Source organism: Euprymna scolopes, chromosome 11, assembly GCF_053919585.1.
Source record: "Euprymna scolopes isolate OS-2025 chromosome 11, ASM5391958v1, whole genome shotgun sequence".
Taxonomy (NCBI): Eukaryota; Metazoa; Mollusca; class Cephalopoda; order Sepiida; family Sepiolidae; genus Euprymna; species Euprymna scolopes.
Genome location: NC_136492.1, coordinates 146,111,131 through 146,137,014, shown reverse-complemented (window position 1 = coordinate 146,137,014; position 25,884 = coordinate 146,111,131). Strand labels below are relative to the sequence as shown.

The window sequence follows — 25,884 nt, the reverse complement described above, 5'->3', positions numbered from 1 at the left end:
AGCAGGTGCAAAAACTAAATGCTAAGATATCAGTATCTGTTTTTAGACTTATTAGAATACCCGTCCGAGGGCTGGTAAATTATTTCACCAAGCAGAACAGTTTTACACCACTTTTATGTCAATATTTGCATCAACTTAAGATTGAAAATAATAATTTCCAAAATTTCACAATGTCCATGAGTTCTTTAATTGACTTCATTGTTTTTTAGTTTCAAATGTGAATGTGATGTCACCGTTTTTAGTTTGACGTGTGATGTCACTGTTTTCATTCGTGTAATGTTTTCGTTTGTGATAGAAATCACAATAGAAACAAAATTTTGGAAGCACCAAATTCTTCTGAGAATTTGTTTGTGGCTAAAACAAATCTGATTTCTTTTTATTTCCATTAGTTTGAAAACTGCACTCGTCAAAGAATTTGAAGCCTTTTCCCATACAGAACAACTTGAGTTGAAGCCAATATAAGTATAGATTAATATTAAACAGATTACAAAGCGTAAACAATAAGTTATCTACGTTTAGGTTATATGACATAAAAATTCGAAATTATGTATAAACGATACCCTGCATAGGCAGAGTGTTCTATGTGTCATGTGCAATTTTTTTTGTATGAAATAAGAACCCTATGGAACATGAGAAATCCACTGAATATTTTATTCTTTTTACTCCCAGTTTTAATGAGATTAAAAACATGGGAAAATTCTTAAATTTAGAATAAATTTCAGTCATAGATTAGAGTGAGTGGGGGCATAAATCTATAAAATGAAAACAATTTTAAACCCATAACTTCAGTTATGTAAGCTTTATTTTCATCATGGCGGATAATTATTGATTTTATAAATGATTAAAATGTACAAATGCCTCACAGTATTAAATTTTCCGGAAACTATTTCACTTATCTCTCTCCCTCTTAATCATATATATATATATATGTTAAAACTGGTAATTAGTAAAAACTTGAAAAGAGTGCTCAATACTATTGCAGAGCAGATATGTTTTATTTTTTTATTACTGTTTTATCTGTTTGGCTACATATGTTTCAAATGTTGGGCCATGTTTACGATTCAACAGTCTCGTCAGACCTCACAGAAGTGGTTGTTAGTTATTGGAAAAAGTGTTTTTAAGAAAAAAAAGAAAGAAAGAAAGAAAAGGGGAGAGGCGGGTGTTGACAATATTTCAGTTTTAAAAACACATTTTTCCAATAACTAACAACCACTTCTATGAGGCCTGACGAGGCTGTTGGATCATAAACATGGTCCAACATCTGAAACCTATGTAGCTAAACAAATAAAACTAATAAAAAAATAAAACATATATATGAGAACGTGTTTGTGGGGACTCTTAACCTATATACTCAGCGAATTTTTTATCTACACTCTTGAAATTTAGTAGAGGATAATCGTGCATGTGGAAAAAAATTTATAACCGGTTTTCATCCAGAAAAAAGGCTGCTATGGGGTCCAAATGAAAAAATCAGAATCTCGTATTTTTATCTGTTTTCAACTGTTTCACAAATGCACATGCATGGCCGTAAAACCTGACAAGCTGGTCTAATTGTTATCCTACTTGACTCGCTGTCTTTAGATCTTAGTTTTGATCTTAGCTCAAGTATATTTTTTTTTACTTACAAGAAATGAACTGTTTAAAAAAAGTATTCGCATGCACATGTCTCATTTATCATTGGATTAATTAAAATATAACATTTATCCATATTTTACGACCGGGCTACATCAGGCAGCTTTCTAGTATAGTAATAAGATTATGTTCAAAAGTAAATTTTCAATGATAAAGCGAACCCTATTCCTCTTTTTGTAACGCTTATTGATTTGATATGTAATAAAGTTCCTATGGCACTTTACTCTTCGTCTTAACATATTCTATATATATTATAATATAAAGCTGAATGTCTGTGTGTATGTGTGTGTGTCTGGTCAGGAATAGGCTCCTATATGGTTATATAACGATAGAAGATGTATCGAGACACATGAATGAGTTTGTTTGACCTGGCAGAACGATGATTCATTAAAATTGTGGGGTCTGCGTTCTCGCCTGGTCCACAAAGTATGGAAATAAAAAATTTAAAAATAACAAAAACGTTCATAAGTGTTTTTGATATAGATGTACATAATAATACTTTAATAAGTATGTATTAAGTTAAATAGGGATGGTATAATAAAATATATATATATAATAAAATTGTGGGGTCTGTGTTCGCGCGTGGCCTCCATAGAATGGAAATAGGCACAAACTTTAATAAAGACTTTTCATATCTATCTGCGTAAGTATACTTTGATAGTCATGTTTCAGTTTGAAGAAATATGGTATAATAAAATTATGGGGTGTCCGTTCGCACCTGACCTCCATAGAATGGAAATATGTCACAAAGTTTAACAAGGTTTTTTTAATATAAATCCACAGAATATTGTGATAAGCGTTTCAGTGTGAACAGGTATGATATAATAAATTATGGGATTTATCTATTTTAATTTTACTTTCATCATATTTTGCTTTGGTTTTGATACCCCCAAATTCGAAGCTATCTCTTTACAACCCTTCCTTTTCATAACCTATCATACTTTAATAAATCAGTCCATTTTCTGTAGGCTGTTTTTGAACCCAGTCAACGACGGGTACTTTTGCTAGTATATATATATATATATATATATATATATATATATATATAATTATTACTTTAATTATTTTTAATACCTACTGACACTAGTGTTTCATCCTTTTGGGAATCATCAGTGCAGGGAGTCACGATTACCGCCAGTCGGGAGATTCAAACCTTGCCAGGAAACCATCTCTGACTCCATTAGCAAAGAACAAACCCCTCAACCACTATTTATATTAATGATGGGACAATTCCAATATTTTTCCCAATTCCAATACAATTATCGATTCAGATTAAATTTTTAAATATAAAATTGTATTTAAGGGGGTGGGATTATGGCAAAAATCAGTGTAACATGTACACATATTTTCGCAAATGTAAAAATGTAAAAAAATCAGTTTAATATGTACATATATTTTCGCAAATGTAAAAAAATCAGTGTAACATGTACACATATTTTCGCAAATGTAAAAAAATCAGTAACATGTACATATATTTTCGCAAATGTAAAAATGTAAAAAAAACAGTGTAATATGTACACATATTTTCGCAAATGTAAAAAAAATCAGTGTAATATGTACATATATTTTCGCAAATGTAAAAAGATCAGTAACATGTACACATATTTTCGCAAATGTAAAATTGTAAAAAAAAAACAGTGTAATATGTACACATATTTTCGCAAATGTAAAAAAATCAGTGTAATATGTACACATATTTTCGCAAATGTAAAAATGTAAAAAAATCAGTGTAATATGTACACATATTTTCGCAAATGTAAAAATGTAAAAAAATCAGTGTAATATGTACACATATTTTCGCAAATGTAAAAATGTAAAAAGATCAGTGTAATATGTACTTATATTTTTGCGAATGTAAAAATACACTAATACATGTGACCTATAGATTTTAGTTTTATGGGAAGTAAAAAAATCACAAAATATTTAACATTTCCTTATTAATGGGATTTATGGAAAATTAAATTTTAACAAAAATAATTAAAAGAATCGTGTTGGGCATCGGAAAATAGGCACAATTATTTCTAATACTGATATCCCAATAGTCCCAATTTTTCTGATTCCTGATTCCAATTAATAGTTTCAACACTAATATATTTATGTCGACGTAAAATGTTATGAGGAGATATAATACTTTATCTATTTTTTATTATTTACTTCAAGTACGCAATACGTGAGTAGAGGTAGGTAGTAATGGCACTTAAGTTACACTGAAGCTTTCACCTTCATCCCTGTAAGGAATACATATATGTTCATAGTTTATTCACACACACACACACGTATATATGTATGTATATGTATATATGTTCTAATTTTGATCCTTTTCGATAATTTTGATTCAAGAAAATGTCTTAAGAAAAAAATCTAAATTCAAGGAATCTTGCTTCATTATCTATTGATGAGATCATATCTATATTTCTATAAAAGTGAAAATGTCTGTGTACATTTCCCTACCAAATAACTCTGTCCATTTTCGGTCACGAAATTTGACATAAGGAGTATTGAGATTTGAGAAAAATTTTTTAATCGGTTTTCAGCAAGAAATTTGCTTGTCCGGAGGTCAAAGTTCAGCGATTTGACATTTGAAAACTCTACCAAACTCTGCCAGTTTTGGGTCTAAACACTTAAAATTTTAAATGTAGGTGACTTGGACATGGATCAAACTTTATAGTTTGATTTGAGCCCAAAAGAATATTAAGGGGTCAAAATTTGGGTCAAAATTTAAAAAGATTTGGTCTCTACCAAATTACTCAGCCAATTTATAGTCTAAACATTTGAAATTTAACATAGAGTATTCAGAGATAAGGCAAGCTATTCAATTGGTTTGGGTCGAAAATTTGAGTTGTCAAAGTTCAAATGTCTAGCAAACTACTCAGCCAATTTCGGGTCTAAACATTTGAAATTTATACATGACAGGTATTCAGACATGCAGCAAGCATTTTTATAAGTTTTGAGGCGAAAATTTGACTGCCAAAAGGTCAAAGTTTAAAGAGTTGACCTTTGCAGGTTCTACCAAATTCCTCTGCCAATTATAGGTCTAAAGACTTGAAATTTTAAATGTAGGAAACGTGGACATGGGTAAAACTTTGTTTTTTGATTTGATACCAAAATAATAAATGTTAAGAAGTCAAAATTGGGGTCAAAGTTTAAAAAATTGACTTCTGCGATCTCTACAAAATTACGCAGACGAACTTTGGTTTAAACATTTGAAATCTTACATAAAGTGTATTCACACGTAGGGCAAGTTATGAGCAGCACAAAGAGCTCAAGCAAAGCCAGATATAAATGCAAGTAGTAAATAAGGTTGGTGTTGAGAGTAATCAATCTATCTGTTTGTCTAATTCAGACGTGCAGCAAGTTTTTAATTAGTTTTGGGGCGAAAATTTGGCTGGCAAGAGTCATTTTTTTTTTTTTTTTTTTTTTTTTTTTTTTACACAGTGATCTCCACTTATCAAGGCCCGGAAGCCACTCAGGGATAAGGGTTATTGTAAGTACATCACGTTAGTGAGGAGATTTTATGAAGTGTTTAATTAGGGGGGCGGTTCATTAGGAATTTGTTAACATTAGACTTGAAGACATCCAAGTTGTAGTCCGGAGGGAAGCAGGCAGACGGAACAGAGTTCCACAGGCGTGCAGTTCTAAGAAAGAAGCTTTGCTCATGAAATCCGCGTTTTGATTTAGGCACAGATATAGAGTGGGGGAAATTTTTCACAGTGGATTCAGCTAGACGGGTGTTTTTCGTGAAAGATTGGCGAGGGGGGACCAGGGATTGGAGTTCAGACGAGCACCTGCCATGAAAATAACGATAAAACAAGGATAGGCTCGCAACGTCTCTTCTGTGGGAGAGGGGTTGCAGGGTAGAGAAAAGGGCATCCCCCACTAAACCACGAAGTCTATTTTGTACTTTGACAGTTTACAGAGTTGACCTTTGCAGACTCTACCAAACACCTCCGCCAATTTTGGGTCTAAACATTTGAAATTTTAGATGTAGGTTACCTGGACATGAGTCAAACTTTTTAATATATATATATATATATATATATATATATATACACATGTGCACATAAAGTTATGAACAGTACATAGGGCCCGAGTGCATGCACCCATCTATTTTTCCAATTAAATTGCGTTACAAAAACCTATACAAAATCTATGTATTCTATTTCTATATTATTGTGATTAATCGGACAATTATTCTCATCTTGGGTCTTATTAGCACAACATTTCGGTCACTGTACCTTACAACCTTCTTCGGGTGTTGAATATGTTTCCTGTTCTCTACTAAGGAAAAGAGGGGTTGCAAGAATTCGAACTCTGGGTTTGAAGATGGGTCTGTAAATCGTAAAGAAAGTTTTACGACACAGAAGATCGATACTAGTGTTGGGACGATTAATCGGAATCTGAAAAATCAGAATCTTTTGGTGTATTGGAATCGGGAAAATGTGTGCCTATTTCCGATGCCAAAATGATTCCCTTAATTATTGTTTTTAATTAATTTTGTTTGAAACAAAATCTTCCACTGCTCGTAGTAATGATAAAATAATATTCATTTTGAACTACCAGTAAAACTACAAATGTGTTTTTTACCTTTTAGAAAATATATGCACATTTAGCGTGTGTTTTTTACGGTTATCGAGAAAAATAACAACTTTGTAGTTAAATATTTAGAAATGTATAAAGAATCGGGATCAGGAATTTAGAGCAGAATCGATAATTGTATCGGAATCGGGAAAAATATTGGAATCGCCCTATCACTAATCGATACCCAGGTGCATTTTCATTTAAATTAAAAACATAATGCAAGGGAGACAACTCCAAAGGAAGAATTTTTTGTGTAATTACCTCCATTTGGGCTATTCTATTTCTGTTAAACTTAATAAGATTCTTTAAATAACTGATTAATTAATTAATTAAGACGCTATACTAAATGATTTAACTACAATGGATGTTAAATGTGAGCCTTAAAAGTCGGGATTATTTCTGATCTTAAAGGAAGATTACATCTGTACAGAATGGGGGGGGATATGTGTACAACATGAATGGCACAAAAGTTAAAAAAAAAAAAATAGAAATAGAAATCCATTTAACAAATGTCACCGTTACACTTGTTTCATTTATCATGATCATAATTGTATTATTCAAATCACCCATGCTGAGGATTGGACCTTCGACCTTCAGAAGAGTATCACTTACAATTGAATTTTATCAAGTACTTTATCTAATTTTAGTATAAATTTTGGGAGTCTTTAACCTGTTCTTTATTTTTACATTTACAATCTTACTACATATCAATATAGATCACTATTTATTATTTTTTAATTTCATTTTTACCCCAAACAAGCGCCACTTTTATGTAGGGGGAGGGGCTTCTATTAGGGCCATAAGTTGCAAGGATACTCTGTAGGGAGTTGAGCAGCAAGGTGTCTGTTCATCTTATATTTGAACTTTTGCATGTCAGTAATATATATATACGGTCTATATAATATTTTGATTGCAGAAATTCCCCTCTGGTCCAAAGTGCCATAGGTTTGCCACACACAAATTTATTATCTCTTGACTACTAGGCACTATCTTATGTAAGTTTAGAATGCCTTTGTAGACGCGTTTATTCATTATAATAGACTCCTACATTTATTCCTAGGAGTAACATCATCACAATCACAACTATCTTTAGAGGAAGCAGTCCCTATATTTCCCTCTAAATAACAAATCCTCCTTCTGCTCCCTCCACTCATCACCAGAAGGATTTCTGCACTTTCGACAGATATGGAATTTCACCTTAACTGGATCATATACTCATAGACATACTATGATCTTTTCATTTCCCAATTATTTTTATTTTTTTTTTTACACGGTGGTCACCACTTATCAAGGCCCGGAAGCCACTCAGGGATAAGGGTTATTGTAAGTACAGTACGTTAGTGTGAAGATTTGATGAAGTGTTTACTTAAGAGGGCGGTTCATTAGGAATTTGTTAACGTTGGACTTGAAGACATCCAAGTTGTAGTCAGGTGGGAAGCAGGCAGACGGAACAGAGTTCCACAGGCGTGCAGTTCTAAGAAAGACGCTTTGTTCATGGAATCCATGTTTTGATTTAGGCACAGATAAAGAGTGGGGGAAATTTTTCACAGTGGATTCAGCTAGACGGGTGTTTTTCGTGAAAGATTGGCGAGGGGGGATGAGAGACTGGAGTTCAGACGAGCACCTGCCATGGAAATAACGATAAAACAAGTATAGGCTCGCAACGTCTCTTCTGTGGGAGAGAGGTTGTAGGGTAGAGAAAAGGGCATCCACCACTAAGCCACGAAGTCTATTTTGTACTCTGTCAAGGCAGGATAGGCTGTTTTTAGCAGCTCCTGCCCAGATATGGCAGAAGTATTCCATCCTTGGACGTACTTGGCTTTTATATAGATAGAGAATTGCATCAGTAGTGAGATATCTTCTGGAGCGGTGGAAGGATCCCACCATCTTTCCAGCGACCTTGGTAACAGACTTGATGTACGTGTTCCATTTCAGATCAGGAGTAAAGGTCAAACCCACAAGCTTGTCAAAACACGGGGCCTCTCCCAGACGAGAGCCATCCATTACAATTGATGCCAAATGGGGATCAGTGTTGATGATGTAAGGATAGGAGTTTGGTTTTAGATTCATTAAAGGTAACCAGCTACGTCTTCCCCCACTGAACCATGCGCTCGAGATCAGAGGAGAGAGAATCAGAGAGAACTTTGTCATTTACAGCCTTTGATGTGTTGCCGTAGATGGTCATGTCATCAGCATAGATGTCAACGAATGATTTAAGTATGTGTTTAGGGAGGTCATTGATGTAGATCAGGAAGAGAGTTGGGCCCAGGATTGACCCCTGGGGGACTCCAGCATTTATATTGCAGGCCTCTGATTTTTGTCCATCGACCACTACTCTTCTGAGCCTATTGGAGAGAAATGAGTTAATGATTGAGAAAACATTTCCACTTAAATTAATTTAAAAAATAATAAATTCCCCCTTCTCACATTTTGCCAAATTCCATTGGCTGAGAGCTGACAATTCATTCATTCTAGAATCTAAATCTTATTACAAATACGAACGCTCCAGAAATTATGGAATATGGTGTCGCTCTCTAAAGCAGGCAATCGTTTTAAATAAAATAAACAAAATAGAAACTTAATAACCAACTGCGACACATCGAGACATGTTCACAAGCCAAGATTTCTTAAAATAGTTTACATTAAATATACCATAGACGTTAATTGTTCTCATACAGTTACGCTACTGTGCAAAATATTTTGTGGTTACATAGATCGTACATGTTATTAAATACTGTTTTTCGTCACATGCTGATAAGCCATTATTTCATCTTTTCTTAAGCTAGATAAATCTTTTTTTTAAGTGAGTAATATTTTTTATATGCTAAGTAATTGTTCTTATACAGTTACGCCACCATACTAAATCTTTTGTGTTTACATAGATCATACATGTCATTAAATACAGTTTTTTGACACAGTGGTACATGCTGATAAGCCATTGTTTCATTTTTTTTTTTTTTTTTAGTACGATTGTTTAAAATTCTTTCTTCATATGGTAAATAAAAAATAAAAAGGATTAAATAAATAATATAGCTGAGACCCGAATATGGGATTTTGAAGCCTTTAAACTGTCTATTCCCTACTATTTGCATAGTGTGTGTGTGTGTGTGTGTGTGTGTGTGAATCCATGTGTGCATGTGTCTGTGCAATACAAATTAATCTAATACTTGCATCAACCAGACTCTACAATGGCAACGTGTGGTTGGGCGGGAACAGATAGTATGCATATAAAATCAAGAAGTAAAAGTTAAGTTTACAAGCCAAAAGCTTCTGTAAACCTAAAGCGAATATTAATATTTATATAATAATCCCAACCAAAATAAAGAAAACTCAATACAATACAAAATAAGAAACAGAGCTTGTCATAACAGAACACAATCTAAGACTGTAAATTATACTTTACAAGAATTTATTGTTTGACAGAATACTCAAAAAAATATTAAGATTTCTATAATCGTGCAGAGTTTCAATGAAGTGCATTCTTAGCGAAGATATTAACAAATGAATATTATACAAGTGTTTTTTCATGGTTACCTTACCTATTATGTATAATTAATGGTTCAATATTATATTAAATTCTATTCGAGGTTCGCTTAATAGTTTATCGTTTCCCAGCAAATGCCTTTCTGCTTTTGAATTGTCTTGCTCTTTACTGTTCTTTTCTGTTTATAATTTTTATGCCGTCTCAGAAAAGTAGTTGGTTTCCCTTTTCTCTCTATATGTGATTAGTCATGCCTGACTTTTAAGTATCTCAATATATTCTGGCATTCCGGTGTTCTTCTTATTCCAAATGATCACAATTATAATTCCTGATTTTAAAAATTCAAAAATAATTTTATCAGACTTTTTCACTGGTTTGCATCAAGTCAGACTTTTTTCACTAAAATCGTTTCAATTTTTAGGCATTCGAATGCTGGATGGTACCATCACAGACTTGCTGGAATCTAAAGCCCTCCTCTTCAAGCCCAACTACATCCATATTTACAGTGCTTCTTGGGGTCCACTGGATGATGGGGCAACCATGGAAGCCCCTAAATCATTTGCCAGAGCCGCTCTACAAGAAGGCGTCAAAAAAGTATGAATGTATTTATTTATTTTTTTTTTGATGACCTTTTTTGGAAACAAAGACATTTGTAATCAATTTTTGCCCAATTTATTTTTTCATAAAAAACAAGTTTTGGCACAAGACCAAAAAAGGAGTGAGGTAGGATGTAGATTTGAAGTGGTCTGTTTCAACCACCAAAATGCCACATTCATCCTATAGAGTCGATCTTGTTGAATAATACTGTGTGGTTTGGCTTCTATTTATTTATTTTTATTTTTTCAAATATCTCTCTCTCTCTGTCTCTCTCTCTCTCTCTCTGTCTCTGTCTCTCTCTCTCTCCCTCTCCTCTCCCTCTCCTCTCTCTCTCTCTCTCTCTCTCTCTCTCTCTCTCTCTCTCTCTCTCTCTCTCTCTCTCTCTCTCACACACACACACCGTCTCATTGATGGCGAGTGAGATATCTAAATACATCCAAAATTAAAGAAAAAAAAAAACAATTAAAATGTCAATTGTTGTAGTTCAGGACCCTTTTAAACTTAACTAAATATAAATATTTTCCAAATTGTTTTAAGAGGCAAAAACAAGAAAGTCAGTTTCTAAGTAGGGACGGAGATTATTGGGGGATGAAAAGAAAAACAGGATGGAGTCAGTGGGTATGGATGGTCCCTCCAAGATGAGTACTATGTTTTGAGTCAAACTAAGGCAAAATAAACATGAGTAGAAGACACCTTGAAGAATCTCTAATACCAAAAATGGGGTGGCAGTACTCATTCATACCTCTGAGAGACTTTGATAACTGAAATTGATTCTGATCAAACATTAGGTTAGTGTGCATCATGCTTAGGTGTCCTTGTTTTATCAAAATCTACGTAAACTAATGGTGTGTATCAACTTCTTTTGAAGAGTGCAGATTACAAACTCCTCCTATCACATGATTTGTCCTCGACGGTTGTACATCTAAACAATATGACATAAATGCAGGAGTACCTCAGGGGTCTATCCTTGGACCTCTATTATTCCTGATGTTCATAAATGACCTCTCTGATAAAATTGTTTCGGAAATGGGCATATTTGCCGATGACACCACTCTCTATAACAGATATGAGGGGAAAACAAATGAACATATATCCAAGGAAATAGCAGAAACACTAGAGGATGACCTCCAATCTGTAGTGGAATGGGGACAAAAATAGATGGTCACATTCAATGCTGCTAAGACTAAGCTTGTTTCCTTCAATAACTACAAGAAACCTTCTCTACAACCAATAGCAATGGCCAAGAACACATTGCCTGAAAGTACTTCTTTTAAACTCCTCGGCCCTAACGTTTACAGGGAATATGAACTGGAATAGATACATTGAGAGCATTGCCAAGGCTGCTGCAAAAAAGGTTTGCTCCCTATACCGTGCTAGAAAGCTACTTACACCTGAAAGTATCCTGTACATCTATAAGGCCACCATTCGCTCATGTATGGAGTACTGTTGTCACATCTGGGTTGGTGCATCTGCTGCTTGTCTTTTGCTCCTGGACAGAGTTTAAAAGAGTCGCCAACCTGATAGGTTCTGAACTGTCATATAGGCTTCAGCCTATCGACGGCATATTGCATCCCTCTGCTGGTTCTACAAATACTTTAATGGTGAATGCTCTGACGAACTGCAAACACTTGTACCTCATCCACGTAACTACCCCTGACAAACCCAACAAGCAACTAAGTCCCACCCCTTTACAGTAGAGATCCCGAGATGCAAGAAAGCCTTTTACTCCAATAGTTTCTTCCCCAGAACTGCAGGTCTTTGGCACTCCCTTCCGGGATTCTGCTTTCTCAACTGTACTGATATGCAGAAGTTCAAGTGTAATGTGAACAAACATCTTTCTACTCATCCCCCTTCATAATGTCGCTGCAACTTATGTCTCTGATAGTAGCCCCCTGCTTCAAAGTGGCACTGTGCCTTGTTTAGGCTAAAAATTGAATGATAAAAAAAAAAAAAAAAATTATTTTAATCTGATTTTCACTTTAAGCATCAGCTTAAAGTGCGAAATAAGAACATAAGACGGTGGTTCACCCCCACCTAATTATCTCGAAACCTGAGGTTCACACTACTAATCTAGTTGTAGCTAGTGAGAAACCCCATTCGTTTTTCCTTGAATTATAAAAGGTTTACATTGTAGGTTAGAGATGCTACATTTAAGTAAATCAATTCCTTGAAAATGATGTGAACCATCACCTCAGCTTCAGTCATTTAATAGTTTTTGCTTTCTTTAGTTTTGTTCAGAAGTCTTTGAGGAGTAATACACTTTAGATCAATCATCATTATAGGTCAGAAAAACTCTGATTGAAATGATTCTGATTTGTTGACTAACTCCACTGAAAGCAGATCTCCTCCTCCAACCATCTCAACTGCTATGAAGTGGTTTCCTTCCACTAACTCCGGATATAGCATCTTCCTGGATTGTGCAAGGTCCCTGAATACTAGTAGTACTCTGAGCACATTTGATGACAAACTGCAATTGACTTTTTAATCTACAATGGCATTCAATCAAATGGTTGAAGATGTTGATAAATGCATTCTCACCCTCAGAAGCCCATGTAGAATCTTCTGTCAAAGTTTACCTCTGGAATAACAATCTCTTCACATGAGTATTACTTGCAAAGTTGGAAATCAATAAGACTCCTCATGCAATATAAAAAAAAATGGTGTGTCTATTGTATAAAATTAAATTGATTTGAATTAGGATGTTTTCATTTGACCTGTAACAACTGCAATGCTAGGCCAGAATAAATCCCCAACAGAAACATTTCATAGTGATCACCATGACATCGTGATGTGATCATTGCACACATAAAACAAAAGGAATATGTTATGCTCCCTCGTGCAGAAATACAGTGAACAGGCTGGAACGTTCAAGAAGGCCTGGATATAAAGATTCGGACACAAAAAATCAAATCGGTTTTCCTCTTCAATTTCTCAAGACCAGCATATGTTCAGGATAACTCCATCTGCAGGAGAACTTAAAACCCCCACCCTGATATTACACGCAATGCACATGAACTTTAATTCCCATCATGGAAAATTACCCCATCGATCGAGAGTTTAAATCTTTCTTGAAACAATTTTATTTTGAACTATTGTTCTTATCACACACACACACACACACACACACCTGTATCTGCTTATATGGATTTTTGAACTGTTCTTCTCAAAAATAGCCACATGAACCTTTAAGCTCCCGTGCGACACTCTGATCATAAAAAAATCAATTCCAAACCTCATGCTATTCTCACAAAAATCCTCATATAATTACTCTTTCGTTATGAACATTTCATACAAGAAAACATTTATGTTCAAACAATTTATTTTAACGATTCTAACAAATAAATGTTATTTCATGTTAATATAGTGATTTTGTGTTCTTTGTCGAGTGTCATTATTTTCCAGATTTCATTTTTATTTTTTTATGTAAAATTGTGAATTAGTGAAATATTTCTATTAAATGTCGAACTCAAATGGTCCTGCAGATATACTACTTTCGACTTCAACAAAGTTGTGACACAGGCAACCACGATCCTAAAAATTGATAAATCGCAATTATAAGTTAGTTATCCTACTGATTTCACATCTTACAAACCGTTAGTGTAAGAAAGAAGCTTGAATTTTGCATTTATTCAGGTTAGATTCTTAAAATCTATACACGTCAGACGGATGAAACCCTCTCTTCACTTAAAGATTTTGGCCATGTATACCAAACTAGTTTAATGTTAGTTCATGAATTGGTTTTATCTTTTTTTGTCAAAGATTTTAAACCTTCCCAGGTCTGCCGAAAATGTTATTTCAAACTTAAGCATGATCGACTGCTGAAAATGTTATTTCAAACTTAAGCATGATCGACTGGAAATGCGGTTTCAAATCCAGACAAACTGAAACGCATATCCTCTTATTTTGTTGATTAAACAAATGTAAAATGCATCTTTTCAATCGGCATAATAAAAATGTTTCAAACTTAAACATACAGACAGCGCCTCTTATAGAGATGTGTAGACATGTATAAATTATAAAAATTTATTAGGATTTCATTAAAATATTTCCAATATTTATAAACTGACATTTTCGTCATTTACTCTATTTTTTTTTTCATTAAAAGTTGGAAAAAGAAAAGAAAAATCAATCACCCTTGTTTTAACCTGACCTGAATGTGTTTTCCGTTTTTTTTTCTTTTTTTTTTCTTTTTTTTTTCTTTTTTTTCACTTGTTTTTAAAACAGATTGGAACAGCAGGTAAATAATTTTTATATTTTTATTTTTCCTTTAAAAGGGCCGAAACGGTTTGGGCGTAATTTACGTGTGGGCGACTGGAAATGGAGGTTTGACCTTTGATGACTGTAATGCTGATGGCTATGTTTCAAGTATCGAGACTTTGGCTGTTGGTTCTGTTTCAAATAATGGGGAGATACCATATTTTATGGAACAGTGCACATCAACCATGGCTGTCATTCCAACAGGAGGACAGAAAGATAAACCAACAGCAAATGTGCAACATCGAAACATCGAAGTGGTAGGTGTGTCAGAAACTTTGAAAAATATTGAATAATTCGACACCCTGTCTTTCCAAGCTTATAACTACTCGAAAAATGAAATTCAAACCCTAATTTTCTTTTCAATTAAAGGAGCAGGGACCAAGGTTTCATTTAAAAAAACAAAACAAAAAAACGTTTATTTTTTTTAAATAAATGTTTTAAACTTCGGACTTTACAGGTAAATTTCTTAAAAACACTACTTTTTTTGTTTTAAATTTGAATATATTATTTATTGATCTTTTATCTTCAATTTGTGATATATAAAACTTTGAGTAAATTAATTATTTACTCTTTAATAGACATTTCAAAATGGGGGTGAATTTAAAAAAAAAAACGTTTGTTTAAAATATTATATTCATATTATATAAGAGCATAAAATTTCACATTGACCCTGAAAATATCGTAAAAATAGAATCAATAGAAAAATTTTGATAGATTTTTAAAGTTTAAAAATTGAAAAATCTGAACTCGTAAAATTCAATTAATTTCATTACTGGTTTTTAAAAAATAAAAAAATAATATTTCTATTACTTTTTATGCAACTTTAATAGTTTATTTTGGAAGTATAATCCATAAAGAAAACAAACAACCCACTTTTAAAAGAGAAATTACGAGTTTTTTATATTTTATTCACAGTTTCGTGTTAGGGGTATTAAAAATTCCTATAAAAATTCTGATATACCTATCGAAGTGGTGAGTATCAATTGGATTTCAGAGAAGCAATCAAAAACTAATTTTTTTAAATAAAAGTTTTTTTTGTTTTTGTCAGAAAAACTAATTTTCTTTAGTTTGATTATAATTTATGAACATTCTTGAATAAAACCCGGTACTTATGCAGAATACAGACGATATTCTTTTCAGCATATTCCCAGTAGATTATGTAGACTACCGGACGGTGCATGAAATATTCATAACTGATAATTGACAAACGGTATCTTTTGCTTATTAAATTGTACAGAATAGCTAAAAAGTCTCTCCCTTATGTTAAGTGGTTTTCTAAAAAGGTTATTATTTTAGCACAGTCCTTAAATTTCACAAGTATTTTATTTTCATTAAAATTGACATACAATGACTTTTCAATTATATTTTTTTCCACTTAATTTTCGACTCTTTGCTAGCATTTTAAACATTGACTATCATTTTCAATTAAAAAAACACCTTTTTTTAAAAAAAAACTTAGTGTTTCCCAAGAATAAAAACATCAAAAACAGAAAAACGCAAACTTTTCATTCTACACCTTCGGAATAGTTGCATAATCTTGCCAGAATATCAATGATAACGTGATCTATATTCTCTATAGGTACCTAAAATCCTATTTCACTCTGTTTCTATAAAGGTAAGTATATATATATATATATATATATATATATATATATATATATATATATATATTAGAGAGAGAGGATTATTTGGTTATTCAGACTATTTTTCTCATCTTAAATATTGTCCTCACAATATTTTGGCTTGCATAACCTCTGACCTTCTTTGGGTATATCTTGTTGAACTCAAAAATCTTCCTAATGAAGTCTGGAATCTGAACAGAATTTTGAATCTATTTTATTTATAATATATATATATATATATATTCTATAATATAATTATAATTTATAATTCATGTTTATATTTTTCTTTTTAAAGGAGTTCAGAGTAGGGCTGAACTCCTTTTAAAAAGAAAAATATTTTCATTAGATAATAAAGCATTTATCTTCAATTGGAATGCTTTTTATTTTTAGTTCAAATCTTACACAAGACATTTTTTTCTAGCTATAGTATATAGTATTTCATTTATTTCTGAACTTGAAATCCTGTTTTTTTTTTTTTTTTTTTTTTTTTTTTTCAAAATAAAAAATGAATAAAAAATATTTAATAGATCAAATTTCTAAATGTTGGCTATTATTTTTTTTAAGTTGAGAACCCCAGCATAAACGGGTACTTTAGCTATTTTATTGATAAAACAGATTCCGCTGTAATTGTTAAGATCAGAATAAGGACGGTTTACTTCATAATTTTGAAAAGATGTTCCAGTTGAACATATTTTGAATAGTTTTAAATGTCAAGAGATCTAGAGATAATGAACATGTCTGACATTAAATCACTAAAATGAGAGAACCAATTAAATTTTAAACAATTGAAGAAAAAAATTTCATTCTGGACAGAAAAAGGTCGTGAGGATTCTCTTTGTTTTTCTAGTCTAAGTAAAAGTGTTTATTCCTCTTTTTAGGTGACCACAGGACTTCATGGTCAGTGCATTGAGAACTTTGAGGGCACATCAGGTGCCGCTCCTCTGGCTTCAGGGTGCATTGCTTTAGTGTTGCAGGCAAAGTAAGCATGTTTCTCGATCATTTATAAAAACAGTTCTGAGATACAACAAAGCAATCTTTAGAGAAGACAGAAAAATGTCTTAATTAAACCAACAAACTTGACAGAAGTTGAACAAGTGGGATGATTTATTTTCCAGAATTTTTAGTTCAACTGCTTTTTGGTACATCTATCACTCATAGGAAAAAGCGGGTCATGAAATGTAAACTAGTTTGAAATATTGATGCATATTCATGTTGGTACATATGTCATCACTTAAAATTATTATTGTTATGGTAAGGAATGATATTTAAATTAAAAGGTTAAAACCTTGGTTTCATTTAATAAATATTCCGGTCGAGCAAAACATCATTCACCCAGGTTGACTTCCTCTAAGAAGGAAGTTTCATACAAAGTGTAAACATAATTATCCCGTACATGAAAACATTTAGTTGACAATTATTTTTATAAAGGAAATTATTCTTAATATTATCAAACCAAATATACATTTCTTGTTTGAAGAAAAATATTTTCTTTCATGCTCCTACATTTTTTGGGTTCCCGTTTCAATTTAATATTCACTCTTATTAACCAACTGAACAACATAAGAATCGTTTAAACTTTACATGTCAAATCATCACAGATGAAATCATCATACAAACAGATGCAAAAGGCAACCATACAATTTCCACAGGTTCCATTAGGAATAAGTTTTATAATCTCGTTGTTAATTGAACAATTTAGTCCAAGGATGGAATACTGCTGCCATATCTGGGGAGGAGCTGCTAAAAACAGCATATCCTGCCTTGACAGAGTACAAAATAGACTTCGTAGCTTAGTAGGGGATGCCCTTTTCTCTACCCTGCAACCTCTCTCTCACAGAAGAGACGTTGCGAGCCTATCCTTGTTCTATCGTTATTTCCATGGCAGGTTCCCCCCCTCGCCAATCTTTCAAAAAAAAAAAAAAATCAAATGAAGGAACGACAATATGAAGCAAAGGATGGAAGTTAAAATGGCAGATTTTATTGGATAAAAACCTACTTTTGTTAAGCTACAATTCCACATATCAGTGACATCACCATATATTAGGTATAGGTGGAAATGAGATGATTTTAATGCTTACAAGAGGCAAGAAATGACAGAGTATATTGAAGTGCTTAGCTCTCAATATGGCATTCAAAATTTATTTAAGTGTTCTTAGATTTTCGCAGCGATGAAAATATGTGCAAATATTGATTTATTTTCTGATTTTTTTTTTATTTTGTTTTTAAAATATTAGTTCAAAATATGTCAAAAATAAAACAAATTAATATTTTACATAGTGGATTAATTTGCACTATCACTACTGCATAAAACGGACAAAACTGGTTGATAAAATTTGGCATCTATTTTATGAGCTAACCGCTTGAATATGGTGGGCCAATATTATATTGAGACACAAGAGAATTGATGCGATTACTGATGTAATTTGAAATAATTTTTAATATCTGCAATTAATTAAATCCAACTTTCAGTTTTTGTTGATTTCAAGTTTTATTTTAATGAAAAATATTTGACAAAGACTTTTTTTATAAATCAAGATTTGGTTGTTTGGTTTTACGGCATATCAACCCTTTTCGGGTTATTTAATACCGAATCTAGTGATTTGGAAGAAAAGTTTTATTAGAATGTTTTTTTTTGTTTTTTGTTTTTTTTGTTTTTCAAGTCAGTTTTTATTTAATCCATAGTTGGGACCCTAACAGGTACTACCACTCCGGGTCAGATTGGACCTGGGAGCAATGTCAATTAAAGGGTGGCTCCACACTCCCCAAAGCCCACAAGCTGGGGCCTCACAATCGGATATAGTTTAAGGTCATATCCAGGACCTATAAATTAAGAAATGGAAATATTTTTGTAAAATGATTAAAGAGTAAAATGTGTTTACTTTAATTGAAAAGAATCTAAAGTTGTTCATAAGTTATGTGGACTTTTCTTTTCAAAATTATTCGAAAATGAAAACAAAATCTGTTACACATTATGTTATTGAGTTAAACTCTACTAAAACTAAAATAGTGTGGGATAATAAATATAAACAAAAGAAAACAGAACTTCTATAATATAACAATGAAAAATGTTAAAATGAGGGAAAATATTAAACTCAAGAACAATAACTCTAAATTTGTTTATACAGAGTTATCTTTCTTTCATTTGATATCGTAAAAAATGAGAATTAGCGCTCATATTTTTTTTTAACTTATCTTTTAAATAATTACAATTGCTTTACCGACAATCATTACATAATTTAATTAACATTTACTGCAATCAATTGAAAGTAGTAATTGAAGATTATACTATTTTAAAAACACTTCAAATACTGTGATTTTGCAGAAACTTAAACAGAGGCAATTTGTTATTTCAAGGGAGATAACTATATTTTACAATATTTTCCGTATTTTTTCTACATTTATTTTTAAAAATCTCGACTTAATTTTAGATCTTATTTTTCAACAATTGATTTTAACAGACTTTTTTTTTTCAACAATTGATTTATGTTTAAAAAGAAAAATGTTTTTAAAAACTTTTTGCCAAGAAACAATGAAAATTTATTAATAACCTGAAAAATATTTGAAGAAACAATGCGAGCTATTGTTTATCAATATTATTTCGGTTTCATTGTTTACACACACACACACACACGGTTTTGTAAGTGAAACATCAGCTGTCAAAAAAAAAAAAAAAAGGGGGGGGGACAGGCCTGTACGAGTGCCCACCCAGCCCCACCCTCCTAAAAATGTGTGTGTTCACCTTTTCTAACAGTTTTCCGACGATTATCATAGATCAGACTTAAATATCATATTAGCAGAAAAAAAGTTTGAAAAAAAAAAAAAAATGGATGGCTTTTAAGAAGGGTGTTCACTTTCTCCTTATAACGTTGTACATCATTGCCCCCTGACTTATCCATTCCTTTACCGACGTGCCATGTGATTAGTCACGTGATCAGAGAGGTTTACTGGAATTCCCTTACAAGAAATGGTTAGAAATAAAAAATTAAGCAAAAACTTTTGGCGTCAGGCAAATTATAAAAAATTTCAATTTCCCGTAGGTTGCAGCCATTGTTCCGCGGTTAAATAATGACATTATTTTGAAAGCTATGAACATAAAAATATATATATATATATTTTTTTTTTTATTACATTTTCACCCCAAACAAGGCACATTGCAACTTTGGTGTAGGGGGCTACTATTAGGGGAAACATCTACTGGGGTACTATGTAGGGATTAGGGCAGCGAGATGTTGGTTCACGTTGCACTTGAACTTATGCATGCCAGTACAGTTGGGGAAGCAGTGACCTGGAATGGAATTCCAAAGTCTAGCTGTTCTGGGGAAGAAACTACTGGAGTAGAAAGATCTTTTACATCTAGGAATCTCTACAGTGTGGGGGTGGGATTTTGCAGCTTGTCGGGTCTGTCGAGGGTGTTCACGTCGTGGGGGCACAAGTGCTTGCAGTTCTTCAGAGCATTCACCATTATAATACTTGTAGAACAGGCAGAGGGATGCAACGTTTCGACGATGTGACAGAGGCTGAAGTTTAGATGCCAGTTTAGGGCCTATCAGATTTGCGACTCTCTTTTGAACCCTGTCAAGAAGCGAGAGACTAGTAGCCGATGCACCGGCCCAAATATGATAGCAATACTCCATACATGGGCGAATAGTGGCCTTATAGAGGTACAGGATACTTTCGGGTGTTAGAAGTTTTCTAGCACGGTAGAGAGAGCCCACCTTCCTTGCAGCGGCCTTGGCAATGCCCTCAATGTAATTGTTCCAACTCATGTTTCCTGTGAACGTTAGGCCAAGGAGCTTGAGAGACGTACTCTCAGATAAAGAGTCGTTGGCTATTGCTATAGGTGGTAGAGAAGGTTTCTTGTAATTATTGAATGAAACCAGTTTTGTCTTGGTGGCATTGAACGTTACCATCCATTTTTGTCCCCATTCCACTACTGATTGGAGGTCATCCTCTAGTGTTTCTGCCATTACTTTAGATATATGTTCATTTGTTTTCCTGTCGTGCCTGCTATAGAGTGTGGTGTCATCAGCATATATACCCATCTCAGAGGCAATTTTGTCGGGGAGGTCATTTATGAATATCAGGAACAGCAGAGGTCCAAGGATAGATCCCTGGGGCACTCCCGCATTTATATCATATTGTTTAGATGTACGACCGTCGAGGACAACCTGAATTTTTCTCTTATCTAAGAAGGATTTAATTATGTTAAGTATTCTACCAGTGATACCGTAAGATCTAATCTTCCTGAGGAGACCCTCATGCCATACCCTGTCAAAAGCCTTAGATATATCTAGAGCTACCGCTCTGCCCTCTCCTGCTTTGTCCAGTGAATGGTATATGCGTTCAGAGATTACAGTGAGGATGTCTGCCGTGGAACGGGCTTGTCTAAATCCATATTGATGGTCGGTCAGAAGTTTAGCATCTGTAAGGTGCTGGACTAGAGCATGGTTAATTAAGGTCTCAAATATTTTGGCAAAAAGTGGGAGGAGGCTAATAGGGCGATAATTTAATGGGTCAGTTCTTTCGCCAGAATTCTTGAATACTGGTACTACAGAAGCAGTTTTCCAACAGCTCGGAAAGCAAGATTCATTAAGGCATTTGTTGTAGAGTTTGGAGAGAACTGGAGCTACTTCGGCTGAGCACTTTTTTAATAGCACAGCTGGGATGAGGTCGGGTCCACATGCTTTGGAAGTGTCAAGGTCTTTTATGATAGCATGCACCTGAGCAGGGGTGATTTTCAGATCGTCTAGCGTGGCGTCTGTCCGCATAGGAAATTGAGGTAGGGGGTGGTTTAGAGGGTCCAGTGTGGAGTTTGAGGCAAATCGACTGGCAAGCATGTTAGCCTTCTCGGTTGCTGAGCAAAGAAAATCGTGATTGTTAGTTAGTGGGGGAATTGTTGATTGCCCATTATTTACTACACTGTTGTAGATTTTCCAGAAGTCACGAATTCCTAGTTTTTGTGCTTCGATGCGTTTTTTAGTGGTTTCCGTAAATTCCCTGTTAGCTGTCGCTATTTCTTTCTTAACGTTACTTCTAGCTTCTATGTACTTCTGTTCACAATGAAAACAATTGATGGGGTGTTAAGAATGGCTTTTGAAATTGATGGGGTGTTAAGAATGGCTTTTGAAATAATGTTATTATTTCAGCACGGTATCAAAAGTGCACAAATGCCAAAATTTTTATTAAAAAAAAAAAAAAAAAAAACAGGCGAAAAAGAAGTTTTGAAAGCCGCTTTCCAACTCCAAACAAAAATTTTAGGAATCCCCCCCCCCTCTCCCATGTTCATAAAAAAATTGGGGGGAAGGGGGAGAGCAGTCATTGACTTGTATCTACATCTGATTCTCACACCATTTTATTTCGGATTACTGTTCTCATCTTGCGATTCAATTCTGACGACTATTGTTTTTTTTTTTTTTGGACAACTTATCTTTCAGACTACTATTTTCAGCTTGCGAGTTTTCCACACGTTTCAAATTGGACGTATGGCTACTTCAGTGGGCCCCAGAATGGAATTGTTTGAAAATTTCAGAAGTGACAATATTGTGAACTATGCCCAATGAAAATTGCTATTGATTAGTAACCAGTTGTGTTGCTGTGGATGTGCTCTGTCTACGCAGAATTCTGCAACCTTCAAAAATTACTGTGTGTTGAAAGTGCCCCAAGTGCAAAAAAAGGCTTTCCATAAGACGTGAGAGTTTCTTCGAAAACTCTAAATTAACGATTTCCATTCATTTCAAGTCATTTTTGATTTTGTTGGTCAAGTGCCAATGACCTCTTCTGCGTGTATGAATGTCATTACATCGAAATTTTTCATTCAGTACAAAATCAAAATGCATAAAGACGTTAGTATGCATATCATCTGTGCATACTTTATCTTTAATAAAAACAAATAATTATATTTTGGCCCAATTAGACATTAAATCTGTTGCCAAGGCCGCTGGAAAAATGGTGGAATCCTTCTATAGATCCAGTAGCTATCTCACTGCTAATGCAATTCTCTATCTATATAGGAGCCAAGTACGTCCAAGGATGGAGTACTGTTGCCAAATCTAGGCAGGAGCTGCTAGAAAGGACTTATCTTGCCTTGATAGAGTTCAAAATAGACTTCGCAGCCTCATAGGGGATATCCTTTTTTCTTCCCTGCAACCTCTTTCTCACAGAAGAGATGTTGCGAGTTTGTCTCTGCTTTATCGTTATTTTCATGGCAAGTGCTCGACTGAGCTCCAATCTATGGTCCCCCCTCGCCAAACTTTCACAAGAACACCCGTCTAGCAGAAACCACTATCAATAATTTCCTCCACTCTTTATCTATGCTTAAACCTAAACGTAGATTCCATGAACAAAGCTTCTTAGAACTGCACACCTATGGAATTGTCTCCTGCTTTCCAGCTGACTACAATATGGTTGTCTTCAAGTCTAACGTAAACAAGTTTTTGATGAGCCGTTCCATATAAGTTAACAAATTTACTGAATTTCCATTACTAACGATTACTTTATTGTCCAATTGTCTACTGTACATTCTTTAACCCTTATCCTCAAGTGGCCTCTTGGCCTTGATAAGTGGTGATGCCTTTGTGAAAAAAAAAAAAAAATTAGAAAACTGTCTGAATTTATTAGAAATGTTTTTGTTTTTTATTTTTTTTCTGGGAGCCACCCAAACCCTTTAAAAGTCAGATTTTTCTTTAATCACCAGTGAAACCGAATCTATGCACCGGTGTCACTGGATGCTCCACTCTATGCGCCCATCTCTGCGGCATCTCTCTTCTCTCACGTACACACTAACATTGATGAACACACAGGCACACTCACAACTCATTGACTTATTATCGTCTATATAAACTTTGTTTATTGAAATAATCCAATCTTTTTCACTGATCTCCAATTATATGAAATCAAATGAACACTAACTCTTATGGACAACTTTCAATTAATTTCAATTTATTTGAGTAGAGATGTTTTGAATACGATTTTACTGAACCCTGAAAATCACGGCGCATAATTTATCGATCCAGACCTCTAACATCTCAGCTAATAAACACTTTTTTGAACAAGAACTCTAAAACTATTCAAGTATATTTTCCTATCTTTTTTTTTTTTTTTTTTCACATGGGGGGATCACCACTTATCAAGGCCTGAAAGCCACTCGGGGATAAGGGTTATTTTGTATACAATAATCAATGGGATAATATCGTAGTAATAGTTGGTATTGGAGATTTGATAGTCTTAAGGGAGATGATTAATCAGGAATTTGTTTATGTTGGACTTGAAGACATCCAAATTGTAGTCAGGTGGGAAACAGGCAAATGAAAGAGTTCCACAGGTGTGCACTTCTCAGAAAGAAGCTTTGTTCATGGAATTTACGTTTGGATTTAGGTACAGATAAAGAGTGGGGGAAATTACTGACAGTGGTTTTAGCTAGACGGGTGAAAGATTGGCGACGGCGGGGGGGGGGCCAAAGTTTGGAGCTTGAACGAGCACTTGCCATGGAAATAATGATAAAACAAAGACAGGCTCGCAACTGTGGGTGAGAGGCTTCAGGGAAGAGAAAAGGGCATCCCCCACTAAGCCACAAAGTCTATTTTGTACTCTGTCAGGGCAGGATAGGCTGTTTTTAGAAGCTCCAGCCCAGATGTGGCAGCAGTACTCCATCTTTGGACGTACTTGGCTTTTATACAGATAAAGAATTGCACCAGTAGTGAGATATCTTCTGGAATGGTGGAAGGACCCCACAATTTTCCCAGCAACCCGGGCAACTGACTTCATATACGTGTTCCATTTCAGATCAGGAGTAAAGGTCAAACCCAGGAGCTTGTCAAAACATGAAGCCTCCCCAAGATGAGAGCCATCCATTTCAATTGATGCTAGATGAGGAACAGAGCGTTGATGATGTAAAGATAGGAGTTTGGTTTTAGATGCATTAAAAGTAACCAGCCACCTCTTCCTTCCACTGTACCACATGCTCAAGATGAGAAGAGAGAGAATCAGAGAGAACTTTGTCATTTATGGCCTTTGATGTGTTGCCATAGATGGTCATGTCATCAGCATAGATGTCAACGAATGATTTAAGCATGTGTTTTGGGAGATCATTGTAGATCAGGAAGAGAGTTGGGCCCAGGATGGACCCCTGGGGGACTCCAGCATTAATACTGTGGGCCTCTGATTGCTGCCCATCAACCACTACTCTTATGAGCCTATCAGAGAGAAATGATTTAATTATTGAGAAAACATTTCCAGTTATACCGTAGCTGGAAATCTTGTGAAGTAGGCCTTTATGCCATACCTTATCGAAGACCTTTGATATGTCAAGAGCAATTGCCCTAGAAAGGAAGCCTTTGTCGAGAGATTCACTAATCCTATGAGATATAACTGTTAGCACATCAGCTGTAGATCTAGCAGAACAGAAACTATATTGCATGTCTCTAAGGAGGTTATTTCTGCTGAGGTGGTTGACTACTTCTTTGCTTAATATGGATTCCAGTAACTTACTCATTACACATCAGAGACTTATTGGTCTTTACTGAGACGGAGATGATTTATCACCCGAGTTCTTAAATACAGGGCATACTGATGAGGTTTTCCAGGGTGTTGGGAAGCACGTCTCCTCAAGGCAATGCTTAAACAGTTTTGTAAGTATGTAGGCTTATGTGGTCGAAGCTTTTTCAATATTATAATTGGAATGCCGTCAAGGCCAGTTGCTTTACTGGAATCAAGGTTCTT

General features: G+C 34.3%; 1 protein-coding gene across 1 annotated transcript in view; it reads left to right on the top strand.

Annotated features, from left to right (window-relative positions):
- LOC145288101 (neuroendocrine convertase 2-like) overlaps positions 1–25,884 on the top strand; it is a 415,880-nt gene that overhangs the window by 372,702 nt on the left and 17,294 nt on the right. Inside the window, exons 8-10 of the mRNA XM_080136159.1 lie at positions 10,113–10,285; positions 14,563–14,802; positions 17,046–17,146. Of these exons, the coding sequence (XP_079992285.1) occupies positions 10,113–10,285; positions 14,563–14,802; positions 17,046–17,146 (514 nt within the window). The remainder of the gene's footprint in view (positions 1–10,112; positions 10,286–14,562; positions 14,803–17,045; positions 17,147–25,884) is intronic.